The sequence below is a fragment of the Carassius auratus genome, unplaced genomic scaffold, assembly GCF_003368295.1.
Source record: "Carassius auratus strain Wakin unplaced genomic scaffold, ASM336829v1 scaf_tig00216989, whole genome shotgun sequence".
NCBI lineage: Eukaryota > Metazoa > Chordata > Actinopteri > Cypriniformes > Cyprinidae > Carassius > Carassius auratus.
Window position 1 is genome coordinate 30,791 of NW_020528838.1, and position 15,422 is coordinate 46,212.

The 15,422-nt window shown below is 37.6% G+C and overlaps 1 protein-coding gene and 1 non-coding gene across 4 annotated transcripts; one reads left to right on the forward strand and one right to left on the reverse strand.

The window, feature by feature from the left end:
- Positions 1–1,770: 1,770 nt before the first annotated feature.
- LOC113099653 (EF-hand calcium-binding domain-containing protein 11-like) lies at positions 1,771–14,981 on the reverse strand. Of its 3 annotated transcripts, none has more exons than XM_026264544.1 (4): positions 14,809–14,981; positions 12,513–12,555; positions 7,895–7,996; positions 1,771–3,501 (listed from the first exon to the last, which is right to left on the reverse strand). In XM_026264544.1, the coding sequence occupies exons 1-4, from the start codon at positions 14,830–14,832 to the stop codon at positions 3,407–3,409; spliced, it is 264 nt and encodes an 87-aa protein (XP_026120329.1). In that variant the 5' UTR covers positions 14,833–14,981; the 3' UTR covers positions 1,771–3,406. The 3 variants fall into 3 exon arrangements, with proteins under 3 accessions (XP_026120329.1, XP_026120326.1, XP_026120328.1); XM_026264541.1 differs by lacking the exon at positions 1,771–3,501 and adding an exon at positions 5,649–5,995; XM_026264543.1 differs by lacking the exons at positions 1,771–3,501; positions 12,513–12,555; positions 14,809–14,981 and adding exons at positions 5,649–5,995; positions 9,116–9,717.
- On the forward strand, positions 14,420–14,492 carry trnak-uuu (transfer RNA lysine (anticodon UUU)). The gene has a single exon. It is a non-coding gene; the product is annotated as a tRNA-Lys (tRNA).
- Positions 14,982–15,422: the final 441 nt, after the last annotated feature.

The following is a 15,422-nucleotide window of genomic DNA, read 5'->3' on the forward strand; positions in this document are numbered from 1 at the left end:
AGAGCATGTCATCCGGGTAGTTGGTGAGGTGTGCCATAATCCAGAACAGTCTGGTGTGTGCCCCAAGCAAATTCTCCCCCTGCTCCAGCAGGAGAAGGAGGTATTCTGGGCAAAGGAGGGGATTCATACAACACAACAGAAAGAAAAAGGACTTTTCTGTATGCATCAAATACCCGGATGACCTACTATATTTACCAAAATCTGGTAAATATAACTCAAGTACACTGAAATCAGTACAGAAGCTGTGTTCGGAATGGCATACTACCACACAACTCCTACTATATTGCTGTATGTTGCATGTATACTGTGAATAGTAAGAGAATGTTCTGTATGCATGGAATGCCCGGATTACCTGCTACATTCGCAGAAATTTGATGAATCCATCTGAAGACACTGCATGGGATACTGTTTCCCAGAACGCAACGCACTCCATGTAATGTTTTATCTTCAAAGGCATGAGTAAACTGGAGGCGGTGAATGGTAATTATAAAACACATTTATACATACATGTTACTGTAAACTACAAACTATCACTGTTTATCTAAAAACAAAACCGTACGTAGGACATAAATTGTACTTAAATCTCTACAGCACATTCTGATCAAGCCAAATGATGTCACTTTTATCTCTATAGTGCTTTATACAGTACAGATTATTTTAAAGATACTGAATAATAAAAATATTGAAGTAATATAATGTATAAATAATCAAACACATCAGCAAAGCAGAAAAACTTATCGGCCGATATTTGACAAATGCCAAATATCGGCTGATATTAGAGGTCGACCGATGTATTGGTTTTGCCAATTTATCGGCACAGATAGTTGATTGCTGGAACAATTGGTTATTAGCAAAAATCCATGTCGATTAAATTACATTATATTCGCCCTGAATCATTAATGTACATAATGAATTGTATATTTAGCATTTCCATCTATACTTTTGTCTTTCTGTGGCTCTAATAAATCTGTATTCTTCATTTATAGAGCTATAATATAGATCACTCTTTCCATTTGCTACATTTTTTTAAACACTGAACTTCAAACTTATCTATGCCTCATTGTTCTTTCTTGAAGTAAACTTGTGTCTGTTTGGTGAGTAAATAAACTGTTTTAGACCACTGCTCGAATTGAACGCAACACGTCCGGAGTGTGTGAGTGTGATACCGGTTTATTTTGATTAGATAATCACTGAGTGCTCAATAAAAGAAGCACTTAAAGTGTGAGAGTATACATTGTACTGGGATAAATGTAGGTCCCTATGCTTTTCGCGATGCGGAAAACGCAGATGGAAAAGACAGAATCCATTCATAAAAACAGAATTCACAGTTTAACGTGGAATGACGCTCACGGTGATTTCACCGTCTGCCTTCTCACTTAATTAGGACGAAAACACATGAAGATCTCCCGAACTGCTCTGAGAGTCACTTTATGAGCATTTGACCGTTTGATTTGAGCAAAAGCATTATATGCACAGAACTGTAAAGGTATTCACGGCAACCCGTCAGAATAATAGTCCGGTTTTGAAGTCTATTTTTCAGTAGAATGTACTTAGCTGTACTGGAAATAAATAAAATTGAAATTCAACAGATTTTACAGAGCCCTATTGGAGTGTGGTAATTTCAACATTTACAATTACTATTACTAAAATTATTTTTATTATTATTATCACTTTAATTATTACTACTACTACTATTAGTATGGTTCAGTACTGTTTTTAAAAAAAATTGTGAGTGTGTGTAAATAAAGCACTATTTTACTTTTTGTTCAGTATCCATTTTAAAACTATCGGTTAATTAATCGGTATCGGCCAGTGTGGTCCAACCTAGCTACTGGTATCAGCAAAAACCAATATCGGTCGACCTCTAGCCGATATATCGGCTTTGGTGAAATATCGGTCAAACACTATAAACAAACCGCAACACAATTAAGTTAGCACAACAGAGACAAGCTGCAACACAACACAATTAACACAACACAATGAAATCAATCCTACGTGTTGTGTTGTGGCAATTTAGTAGTGTGGTAGAGATTTCGCTGTGTTTTGTTGTGCACTACTGGGCCTCCATACAATGCAGATTAATATTAGATCATTATATTAGCTGATTATCAAAATAATTGATAGCTGCAGTCCTAATGCCAAATGAGACGTCGCTAGATACAAATCGAATGTCTAAAGTCATGCTACATATTTCTCGTGACATAAACACTACTTAGCGCTTTGGTTCTGGCACGACTGCAGCATTTAATAAAAAAAAAAAACAAATGCTACAATGCCTCCTGCACTCATAAGTCACTCTGTCAATGCAGTACTGGCATGTCATTGCAATCATAGCAAAACACACTGACTCACTGAGGATCTGAGGTTATCAACTCCTAGTAAGTCAGCTGAGCTTAAGTTCAGAGGGATGCAGTATCTTTGCTGTCAGTGATCATGGTTTGCGTGGTGTGAGATGGTGTCTCTATATTTGCCAGCTTTGCAGGACAAACGTGTCTCTCTCAACATAAGCTGCAACTCACAGCAGTGGCCAACTGCAGAGGATGAGTCACATCAAACAAAGCACTAAATCTGTCCAAAACACACACGTTTGTGCACAAGGAGACGTGTGCCGCATCTCCGAGCTCTTGAGCCCTCAAACAAAGGATGAAAGAGATTAATTGCCCCCGTCTCAGAACCGCGTACAGTATCCACGTCACCTCTTCAAAAGAAGTAGAAACCAAGAAGAGAGACTCAGCTGAGGGCTGATAATAATGTGTCACTATAACTGCAAACACAGGGACAAGCTGAAACCTCTAGATACATCATAGTATGAATTTAAGTAATGTGGAGATCTTAGTGGGAGATTGTCAAATGTCTTATTGGCTTTGGGATCCGCTGATAGCTCTGGGTCTAGTGATAACTGTTTGAAATGGGTGTGAATGCACAGCACGCACAGACTTGTAATCCCACCTGTTCAGAGAGGTTTTGAGCAAGACGGTGAACATGAGCTCTACAGAGACACGTGGAGCAGCCATGGGGTCTGAACAGGAGTGGAAAGGGGCTGAGAAACTCCACAGGGAGCATGGCACAAAGGAACTGTTCTAACCCTAATGAGCAGCCAGATCTCAACACTGCAACACTCCTGTGCTGCTCTCACATGGGACTGTATCAAATATTTTCACTCACACTGGAGGTGTTCAAGTTACAAAGCTTTGGCCAAACACACAGCTTGTTGCTGAGGTTGAAGTGGGAGGCCTATTCTGAGCAATGAGCACAAAAATCCCTTTCTTCAAATTCATGGCATAATTAGATCTATTTGCCCTTGTAATGTACTTTAGAAAAGGAAATCAAGAAGGAAGATGATGGAGACATGAGAGATTCAGATCAGAGAACCCTCTGAATGATGTATCTACAGAGGCCTGAACTCTTACCAGAAACCCTCTAACACAGTCCTCTCCAGCAGATGAGGGGCAACTCGCTTGAAAATGCTTTTGAAGTCATCCAGCTTCAAGAAGGCATGACCTGTACAGAGCACAAAAATTCAGAGCAAGTGTTAACAAGACTAATACTTTAAAACATCGAAAAGTTGTTCATTATGGGACCGGGTGTGTTATTAGGGCGCCACACTTGCAAGAGATCAAGCAAAGAGGATGAGATAAGCATACCTGAGAGCACACTCTAATTATTTTTGCTTATCTTAAGGAATATAATCAGCTTTCTTTGCTCATTCCACCTACTAAAAAGCTGGTGGATAAAGCCAGAAGTACACTTCCCTTGTCCGAGATGTAATTTCCTTCATCAGTACAGTCCACTGAGCTTCACACATACAGGCAAGATTCTGAGTCTGTGAGAACTTGTTAGCAGACAACAGAGTTTTACCAGACAATATAATAAAAATAAAACATTGTTTTCCTAGAAAATTTTGACTAATTCAAGATTTAGTGATTTTATGTTTAACCGGATTATTCAAGTAACTTTGTCTTTGTTAAGAAAAAAAGTTCCAAGTGCATCACAAAAATTGGTTAACATGGTGCAAATGTAAACAAATGACACGATAAATATCTTTGAATAAAATATCCATGAAATATGAAGGCACATATTTTGCAAACATTTTAAACATATCATATATGTTCAGAAAAGCTAAATATTTCTTTACAAAAATTACTCCTGGCCTATTCACACCAAGAACGATAACTATAAAGATAACTATATTAGCATCCACACCAGTAGACGTCTGTTTATTCCAAGCGCTCGCTCGCCTGCCGCTAAGAATTCTCATATTATTGTTGATTATAGCAAGAATGAATCTGACTGAGTGTCATGTTTTTATCATTCATTAGCTGGAAAAAAAAATGTCTGAAATTGATTCCAACGATATTGTTTGTCTGTTCTGAGGAACTCATTATTGAACCTCACCTGTTTCCCATCAGTGACACTATAAAGGTTGCACTCATCCACACTCACATTGCGAAGTCTTGATTAGTTCAGTCTGGCATTTCCGAGCGGTTTCCTAGTGTTTTTTCCTTCCCTTTCTTTACTTTGGATTGTGTATACTGACTTTGATTGTCTGCCACCTGCCCCAACCTTTGCCTGGTACTGTTTCTGATTTTGGATATCCCCTGCATACGTGACGGTGTTACCTGAACTATGCCTGTCTTACCATTCTTAATAAACTACTGCATTTAGATCCGAACGTCTCTGACTCCATGCTACACTGACGTCTCATGTCTCTTGTAGCATCTGATGCATTATATGGCATTTTAATATGCGGTGCTAAAGAGGTTCAACTCAGTTCTCATAACATTCTTTCATTTTTTTTCATTCCACTGCCTGGGAATTTTATTTTATTTTTTCAAAAAAAACTGTGTGAATAGCCGCTTAAAACTATAGATAGATTCTACATTTTTGTTTTTTCTTAACTGTTACCACTGGCATATCGTCAAAGTGTCTAATTTTATTATTGCATATTTTTATTCAAAACTAAGAAAAAAAGGGGAAAGTTCTAATTAATCAATAAAATTGCCCAGCCCTACAAAAGTGCATGTGATATGAGCACTTAAAAAGATGTTTCTATCACACTCATGGTCAAAAAAATATACTCTAAAAATCTTCCACACCCTGTGCAAGACAGCATGGAAAAAGTAGTATACCTAAGTCCACTTGATTTTTGCCTGATGTTGTGAGAGGGAGAAGTAAGACCGGCTGAGATCTCAGAGTGTCTCCGGGAGCCTCTTCCTGAGAGCTCAAAGGAACAGCTTGTTGTGCCTTCTTCTCAGCGGCTGGCACGCAGGACTTTGATTTGCAGGAAATGGCTCCCCTGAGGAAGTTTAGAGCGCTCACATCCAAAGTCAGAGCTGAGAGTGGAATCTGTTTAGCGTGTCTGCTGAATTGATGAGAGGCACAGCAGCGCACTGAGCGTGGGGATTATGGTGGGGTGGAGGTGGGGGTCTCGGAGCACTGTGACATGCATGTCAACACACCAGACCCGACAACACCAGCTCACCAACCGTAACCAAACACTGCCCTCCACAGCCATGACAACATGGATGAGAGCGAACACCTGCGGGAACCACAAGATCTGTGCAAAACTTGAAAAATGACACATCTCATATGTAAAAGAATCTGAAGTGTTAGAAAGGTGTATAATTGCATGATTTATTTGCTGAATGCAGAAGAAAACGATTGTTTTGATGACAAAGCCTGAGTAGGAATCGGCAGGGAGCTCAGCTCACTTTCACACCCGGTGAGAACGGGAGGGTTTCCAACTGCACCGAGCATGCTCTGTCACCGGGCAGGCTGCCACTTCAGCTCTGAATGGGAGCGACGCACTTCAGCGCGCTTTAGCTTCCAGCGTGTCCCCATTGAAGATGAGGACGGGGGTGATGGAGCAGATGAAACAGTCAAACATCTCATCCAGCGCAAACTGTTCAGCCGCAGATAGGAGAGGACTTGCCTCTGTTGGCAGTCTGACAGATACATCAGGCAGAGAAAGCCAGGACAGAGGGTTTAAGCTTACCTGGCAGAGGAACAAAGACAATAAATCTGGGAACAGCTGAAATTATTAAGACATTTTGCAGCATGTAAGCTCTGCTGGAGAACACCTGCCTGACAGCTGTCCTTCAGCTTTCCAGCTGTGCATGTTCATTCAAACCCGTTTAATGAGAAGCCAGCTTCATTTTCAAAAAGATTCATATTTGATACAAAGAGCATTTTATAGCACTATCATTTGTCAGTGCTGATGGGTGAGTTAAGAGTAAGTCAAAATCACACTTCCAATCTCGGTTCTAAAATTAGCTCATTTTCAGGTTGCTACAAGGGTTGAGTGAACTCGCTCACAGCAATTTGGTCCTCGAGATGAATTTGATGGTTCATTAACATTCACAATTCTAATTAAAAGCCAACTGTATTTTTTTTAAATGCCTACTACTTATTGCTGGAGACGTTTTTAGGTCCTAGGAGGGTGTAAAAATGTTCCAAAGCCTGATCGGGAGGCTCACAGGAAGTCTGAGATATTTCAAAGCAGTCTGTGAAAGCAAATGAGATACCAAAGAGATAAACAGAAAGTGAATGAGAGTCAGCTTCGCTGCAATAATGGGTCCATCGAACATCTGCTGAAGAGGCAGCCTTCACATGTATAAATATTCTGCTCAAACACACCAGTTTTCCTCTGTAATGGCAGGCCAGCAGGGTTAATGAAATAAGATCCCTTGACCATTCTGAGCAGATTCAGTCAAGGTCAGCTGAAATCCTCCTCCTGTGGTCACTCCTAACATACTCAGTTAAATTATACTGTAACAAAACTAATTAGTTAATTATACATTTGACTCTCATTAGAATATCCTACAAACAGTTCCAGAGAGGGCGAAATGATCCATGGAGACACACGAGACCCATTTGACTGCTTTCTACCCAACCTTGAAGCATAAAACGTTTAGTTTCATAGCATAACTTCATATAGGGAAGAAAAATACTTCAGAAACAGCAGTTAAAGATGAAGGGGACCTTTGTATTTGACTTTGTAGTCTATCAGGCATTAACTGTTTAAAAACCATAAGTTAAATCACCAAAAAAGGTTGATTTCTTTTTCCACAGATATGAAAGTATAAAAAAAAAAACTACCAGGAGAAGGGAGAATATCCATTGCTTGATAGTCACAGTGGACCAAAAAAAGGACACAGGGCGCCCTCTACTGTAATAATAAGAAAACACCACCCATCCCCAAAACCACAATCATGTGTAAACTACACATTAGAAATTTGCAATCAAATATAATAGTTGACAAAAGCACCAACCCTTGTTTAAAGAAGAATAAATAAAATAAAAAATCTTCCCTGGGACAAGTGCACCTTGCATTGCATTCAAGTCATTCATTCATGAATTTCACCAATATGTGTTTCTTTTTTTGGAATAGAAACCCTAGACGTTCTACCACGCACTACCAGCTAAGTAACAGGAACTGTAAACACAGCAAACCACAAAGTCTTTGTACAACTAATTTGGTCAATAAATGCGAACTGCACAGAATTTATGTTCACAGTTATTCTAGGCCTCTAATGTTGTTTACTTCTAGTTCTCCTTGGCTAACTGGGGTCTAAACTTATGTGACATATTATATTAATAACCACCTTAGTACACTTGCAAAGTTTTTTCCATTGCACTTGAAAAGTGTCAGCTAAAACCACACATTTAGAGTGCATATGCCTTGTACTTGCACAGAAGACAATCCCAAAATAATTTGCACAGGTGCAAAAAGACTGCACAAGTGTTCCAACTGATTCACTATTCTTTACTATTTCCACAAAATAAAGATCATGCGGTCTGCAAGCAGATATATCACCAGCCTAATTTTCCATCAACTCAAATGTATTGAAGCAACAGTGTTAAACATGCATAGAGAAAGAGAGGAGGAACGTACAGTGTACATCAAATGCACTGAAGATCTGCCTCGTCTTCTCATATGGATCTTCTGCCGACATCTTCCTCCCCATGAGAGACACAAACCACTCCAGTGGGACCCCTTTCGGAGAAGGGAGAAAAAGGATACTGGATTTATTAAGTTACAAAGCTCTCGTCTGAAGTGCTTGCTCTTCCTTTACATGGCAGTCATCTGAAAGCACTATGTTTAAAGGAGTAATATCTTTCCCTCTTGCCTGCAGGGTAGTCGTTTTTTCTTTGAGTGCTGTTATAGAGATGAAAAAGGTAGGCTGGGGAGTTCTAGAGAGCATTCTCGCGAAACACCAAACATACAGAGGGACTTTGGCGAGGGGAAAGGGGTGGGCTACGCTGACAGTGATGGCTAAGAAATTTGGGGATACACCTCTATTGGGAAAAGAATAAATTAATTAAGAGATCCAAAGACAGATGTGATGGCTCCACTGCACTTCGAGTCATGCCAAAACATACGCTGTAATCTGTCCTTTGAGAATCTCACACCAAGTGATAAAAGTGAGAAAGGACTGTTTTCTAAAAACAAGTTAGTAAACAGAATTGTACCTCTTCTAGAGGAAACCATGAGCACAAATGGTGACGTGTGAGATATATACCGATGTTTTCAAAATCCCTTATCCTAAGCAACAGTAATAGTAATGCTCGCCTTAGCAAGAACCTTTAATAATTAAAACTGAATCACGTTTTCTTGAAGTCACAACATAACAGAAGTAGTGACAGATCTTTTAATCTGCGCTGTGACATACACCCATGTGAGATGGATTATCAGATAATCTAAATGACTGAAAATTTTAAATGTCGGGCAATGAAACGTATGGATGAATTATTCACGATAAGATCAATAACATGCATTTAAAAATTAGAAAAGAGGAAATTTTCATTTCATGTTGACTTTCATTTGTGCTGTCAAATGTTGGAATTGAATTAGGAAAACTCTGGCCTACAGAGATTTTAAACACTACATAAGCGATATCTGTTTCTGTTATCATCACATAGCCACGAAAATCTATTACATAACCTACATATTTGAATGAAATTCTAAAAATATGATAAATGCACAATCCATCTACCTAGTTCAGTTTTTATTACCCTCACACTCTCTTACAAAAAAAAAAAACCACAACATATATTTACATATAACCCTGACAGCATGTTTGGCAACAAGTGAACAACGAAGAGTTGTGCAGACCTCTTTAAAACCCATCTCTCTCGCTGTTTCCCTCCTGCCTTTAAACAATGCTGGTGCAGGAATCCAGATCAGGGCTGACTGACATTCACTGTCAACTGGGTGGGCTGTGCGTCATACCCAAGTTCCCACACCTTTCTTAATTTCTGCCTCTTTACAATCTTCAACTTCAACCTTGGGGTCTTTCTATGCTCTTATTTTTTTCAGTTGGTTATCTTCACACCACCCTCCCCTTCCCTCTGATCCTCAAATCTTCTCTCCTCTTTTGCGTGACTCATTCAGCAGAACAGACACACACACACACACACACACACACACACACACACACAGCAAAATGTGCAACTGTGTTCTCGCCTAGAGCTCCTTTTCAAAATCATGGACATCTCTGATTTGATGTGCACTTTCCTCCCTTTTCACTTCGGACTATCCCTGAGCCATCCAGCCCAGGGTGTAAGATGAAATACAAGACTGCTTGAGTTTTTGGGAGAATCAAAGACAAAATCTACACCTTAAGATCTAATCTACTGTGCCATTCTGGTTAGCCAAGCATTTGTCTGAGCTTATCAAATCAACTGCCATCATAATCAAATTAGAGTTGTTCCGATTCCGATACTAGTATCGGAAATATCTCCGATACCACAACAAATTCTGGCATCGGCATCGGCGAGTACATGAACCCATATACCGATCCGATACCATTTTCTTAAAAAAGACCTAGTTATGACCGCAAGCTTTGCCTAACCGCTGCACGGTTCTTCTTCGCTGCTCAAAATGCATTGAAAACACAGGAAGTTGTGCTGTGTTGCCACAAGCAACCCCTGTTTAGAGCAGCGAAGAAGAAATGAAAACGCGTTAGCAGCCCTTATCTATATATGACTGGATCACTCATCACATTCTAAACTGCCAAAACACAGTGAAGCCGCTACTATATTATAGATCAGTGGTTAGCAGTATGTCTCTGTAGTACCGGTAGTTACAGACTCTCGAGTATATTCAGTACCGGCAACTGCGTTCAGTCGCTTCCGTGTAAGTCAAAACGCAGGGCTCCAGACAGTAGCCGAATATATACTAGTGTCTGTGAATATTAAACTGCAAAATACTATTTAAATATTACTCCCGCAAAATCTACATCTCTGTGGGTGACTGGCACAGATGCGCGAGAGCTCGCTGTTTTGTAGTCTCTGCTGTGTGTCATTAGGACACGAACGCATAAACCGTCACTTCATGAGAATTTACCGTTTCATTTGAGAATACTGTCATATCATAAACACAGACACTCAAAGATCTTCATGGCAGCCCATTAAAATAAATGTTTGGTTTACATGAGTAAATTGACAATATATAAAGCTACTGTTGTAGCCTACAGTAATAATAATACATCTCTATAATAATAATAATTATGCCTAGATGGTTGCTTGTTTTTTACTTGTTTTTTACTTGTTAGAGATTATCTGATTAATAGATCTTTTTTTATATTCCTAGACTTATTTGTTGCAGTTTTTTTATACAGTTATATTGTAAAACTTAAATACCTTTTTTAGTTTGCGGTGTTAGATTTTTGGCTGCATTTGAAGTTCTTTTTTGCATAAGAAAATAAATAATACTGTCAAATTCATGTTAGATAATAAAAATACTGTAATAAATACAGTAGTTCACCATGTATTTGTTCATGTTTTATTGAGGGATCTGTCTGAAGCACACCATAAAAAAAATTCTAGCAATTTACACAGGGCTAGTAGTATATACAGCTGTATATACAGATACACACCCAGGTATCGGATCAGTACTCGGTATCGGCCGATACCCTGAGCCCAGGTATCGGAATCGGTATCGGGAAGAGAAAAAGGGTATCGGAACATCTCTAAATCAAATATTTGTCATACAAAGCCTGGGAAGAGCCCATGTTTACATTTGCATGAATCTTTGCAGTTCGATATATAGGGCTTTGACATTTTCAGAGTTTTCATCTAGCATTCTCAACAAATGCTGGCTATTTATGGCAAATTCAAATTATGTACAGATTCAACTAAATTTACTGATAAGTACTTTCATGTCAGTTAATTGGTTAATAATAAATTAATATAAATTGACATATAAAGACAAGAATAGCAGGAAATATGTGCCACACTAAAATGTAAATAATTTAGCACTTCTTAATGGTCACCACAAAATGGTATTTACCTGCATATGAGTTTCTACCACACTAAAAACTAAAAATACCTATAAGAATTCCTATAAAAATGCTTCAGACAAATGCAAACAAGTTATTAATCTATAAACTAAAACTGCTCCAGCTATTCAAAGCCCTGGTCTTTGCTCTGTCACATTAACCTGTGGCGCTCAAGGCGGCAATGCCTTGCATAAACAAAACAAAAAAATGGCCCAAAATAAACATCTGTTATTAAATATCCATCAGTTACCATTGTGGAAGGTATTTCTGAATCAACAACATCTCACATCCGGAAGCTTTCATGCCTCTGTGATAAAAATAGAGGCACTAGAAATAAATCGTAATTAGAAGATAGCTAGCTGTGTGACCTTTCCCCCATTTCTCTACTTATTTCGCTAGTGAAAAGAGACGAAAGAGATTGAGATAAAGAAAAGGACAGTGGCAAGTGGCTGAGTGGGCTAGGCAAGTGGCAGCAGTATTGTGAACACCATGGTAGCACTGAAGCCTTAAGTGGCCTCTTTTGTGTACGATGAGCCTGTCAAAGCATTTCACTACTGAGTCTAGTCAAGACTCCCACGTCACCACCAGCAACCCTCTCCTCCCGACCATCACTAATTTAGTAATCACATGAAATGCAAAAGAGGGGCAATTTAATTCACCATTTGCTCTGAGCAAGATTTAATGGTGGAATATTTCATCACACAAAGCATGCCACTTTAACTAGATTATCTTCTGCATTCCCACAGGGCAGCATACAAAAGCAATTTGCTTGTGGGATAAACCAAGAAACAAATTACTTACTAATCTAGGTCTTCAACCATTTAATGTCTCCCTCAAAAAACTGTCCTGCCAAACCCCCATTTTCCTCAGTGTCTCTGTCTATCAAAAGGGCCTGTAGAAATCCTGTATGCATTTCACAGCAACATTATTTACTGCTGTTTTTCAGGATTTCATTACTGGCAATGTGTAAAAAGATTACACAGTATCTACATCAAGCTCCTTTTCCTTTCACTTTGAGTGGTATAAAATTTGGTTTTCCACAGAAAAAAATAAATCGAGAGCGAAATTGTGAATATAATTTTAGACTGCACATCAATGTGGGTTGAGCGTCTGCTGAAGGTGAATCAAAAAACACTAAAATACACAGCACTGGCATGTGTACAACTGTACAGCAAGCTGTGATGCAGTAATTCAATATGACATGTAACAGATATTATACTATGCCCTTACCTGGACAGTCAGCACCATTCTCCATCAAGATATCCGTCTTTGACTGCAAGAGAAAACACAAAATTATTATTAAATTATAATTAAAAAAATATATGAGCAAAAAAAAATATTAAAACTAAATATAAATATCCAAAATCAATATCTTAATATCTTAAAATCATAAATATACAGTATGTAGGCTATACTTCACACACAAATAGTTGTCACTTTAAGTATTGAAATCATGTTTTCACTCTAAAACCGTTTGGATTATCTGACAGTCCAATAAAAATAGATCAATCCAACTTCTGGCAGTTATCGATATAAAAAAGGCGGCAAGCAGTGTTGCCAGGTTTTTATGTGCGGGGAAAATTGGCTTGGGGCGGGAGGACAAAATTTGGACTGGTTAACATTGTATAGGCTAATTGGCTAACAAACAAGCCTGAGTATGCATATACTGCATCCAAACAGTGATCACGACGTAATAAACACCATAGACATATAAATAAATTTTTTTATGTTATGATAAACACAGGCATACTGCAGTGCAGAAACGCTGATGTTGACGTCACGGCCGTACTTTTATCCAATCACTCTCTAAATAATTCCAAATAGATATGACATATGTATCTCGTTAAATTTAAGACCGCTCAATTAATTTATAAAGCAATAAATAAACAGTTGCCTGGAAACATAGAACAGTTATTTACAGATAGGGTTGGGGGTTACACCTTGAGAGGGAATTTAAATTTGAGTCAACATAGGACTGGACTCAAAAGTATGTGTATTTGTATCGATTTGTGGGGTGCTTTTGTGGAATGGTCTGAGCAGTTCGATCAAACAAAGTGTAAATATGTTGCAATTTAAAAAAGGTACAAAAGTTTTATTTTTGTTAAGTATAGAAGTGGAGAGGGTGACTGATGATTCATTATGGTTATAAATGCTGCTTGATAATGGCTTTTGTATATGCTTTTTTTCTTCATCTTTATGTTAAGAAAAAACATTATTTTAATTAAGTTTTTTTTATTTATTATTATTTAAAATCGTGAACTGGTTTGGGTAGTTACTGGGGGAAGGACTTGATAAGCCTAGGGCTTCTACCTATCCCTTTTCGAACAGGTTGATCATTATGCTATAATTTATTTCAATAATGTTTAACCATTTCTATTTTACACCCTAGGATGCATATCACCAGACAGTGCACCAAACAGCAGCAAAACACCCAAAATGCACAAAATTTAATGTAGCACAATACTAAAATCAAATTAACACTTTAAAGTTTCAAAGGATTACTCTTTTGCATTCAAAAACAGATTAAATGCCGAGCAAATTAAAAAAGCATTTGTAATAAAGGCGAATTTGATTACAGACGTTTTTTATTTATATTTTATGCATTTAATTTAACATAAATTCCAAAGGAGAATTACAGAATACAAACAAATGTAAAAAAAAAACAATAATAATAATAATAATAATAACAATAATCTTAATCTAAATGTATATAATGTACATCAGTGGCATCCAGATGGATTGGAATGTTTTATTAATTATTCAAATAACAATCAGAAAGGTAAAACCTTAACAAAAATATAATTATAAGAACAGAACAAGCACCCGGACAGCTTAAATAAATGATAATCTTTCACAGCACCGATTATCAAGGAACTTCAACAAACAGCCGCGACGCTTTCTTCTCGCACAGACATGCAATGAACAGCGACCTCTAGTAACGGATTTCTCTAATTTTTAGTGGTGTAGGTCACAGATTTAGGCACAACACTTGTTATGTCCAGACAATATCATGCAAATTACTTCTTTGCAATGATCGTAATGATGTATGAGGTTATATTAGTAATTTAATGCAGTTAAAAGAATAATACATTAAATGAATAGTGATTTTGATGTCATTTCGATTTTGCCTGCACAGAGCCCGGATAGCTCAGTCGGTAGAGCATCAGACTTTTAATCTGAGGGTCCAGGGTTCAAGTCCCTGTTCGGGCGAACTATGTTTTTTCACTGGAGGTAGAGACATTTTTTTTCGTTTGCATTTGTAATGTCAAGAAATCTCACATTTAATTTTCTATTCACATCTGACTTTTTAATTAATGCAGCATAGATCCATCCTATGCTCGTTCATAAAGAAATGTGACTTAATGTTCTGTCGTGTAACTATTTAACCACTTAACGTTAACTTGATAACAGTATTGTCATTTGTAAATACCATGTCAACTCAGCATCAAAACACCAGAATCTGTTCTAAACAAAACTGTTTCACAAGCGTCATGACATCGTTCAACAACATTAACTCAGATCTTACCAACTCCATTTTCCCTCTCGGCATTGTTTATTTCTCTCTCACTCCTAAAGCTTCTTCTTGCAGAATATTTGCATCGAGACAACCTAGTTAAAAAAATCTGAAGGCTTCTGGAAAGCTGTATATGCTCGCATAGAAACCGTATGGATGTGAGGGATTGGTTGTCTATGCAGAGTAGTACCAGAGACGCTGACTGGATAGAAACTATTTCAGAATTCTATGACGAATAGTCCGTATTTTCAAAATAAAAGTGTTAAAAGCTACTCATTGCAAGTAAATTTCGAAAAAAACAAATCATCAACATATTTCACCCCTCAAACCAATTAACGTGTAAGAAAACATTTATTCCGCTTGAAGAATAAGCTTATTTTAGGGTTTGCATTTTACATTACTTTCATGAAAATTAAGTAATCAAATCCTCTTTATTGGAAGGCAAAAATACAAACACGCCGTTGTAATGAAATACTGATCAATAAAAAACCTAGACATGTTAAAAATTCCATATTACATTATAATCCTTACTTATTATGCAATATTTAAATTATTATTTATTATTATTTTATTTGTAATTATAGTATTATTCTATGAATTTTGCTGTCACTTTATTTAATGAAATA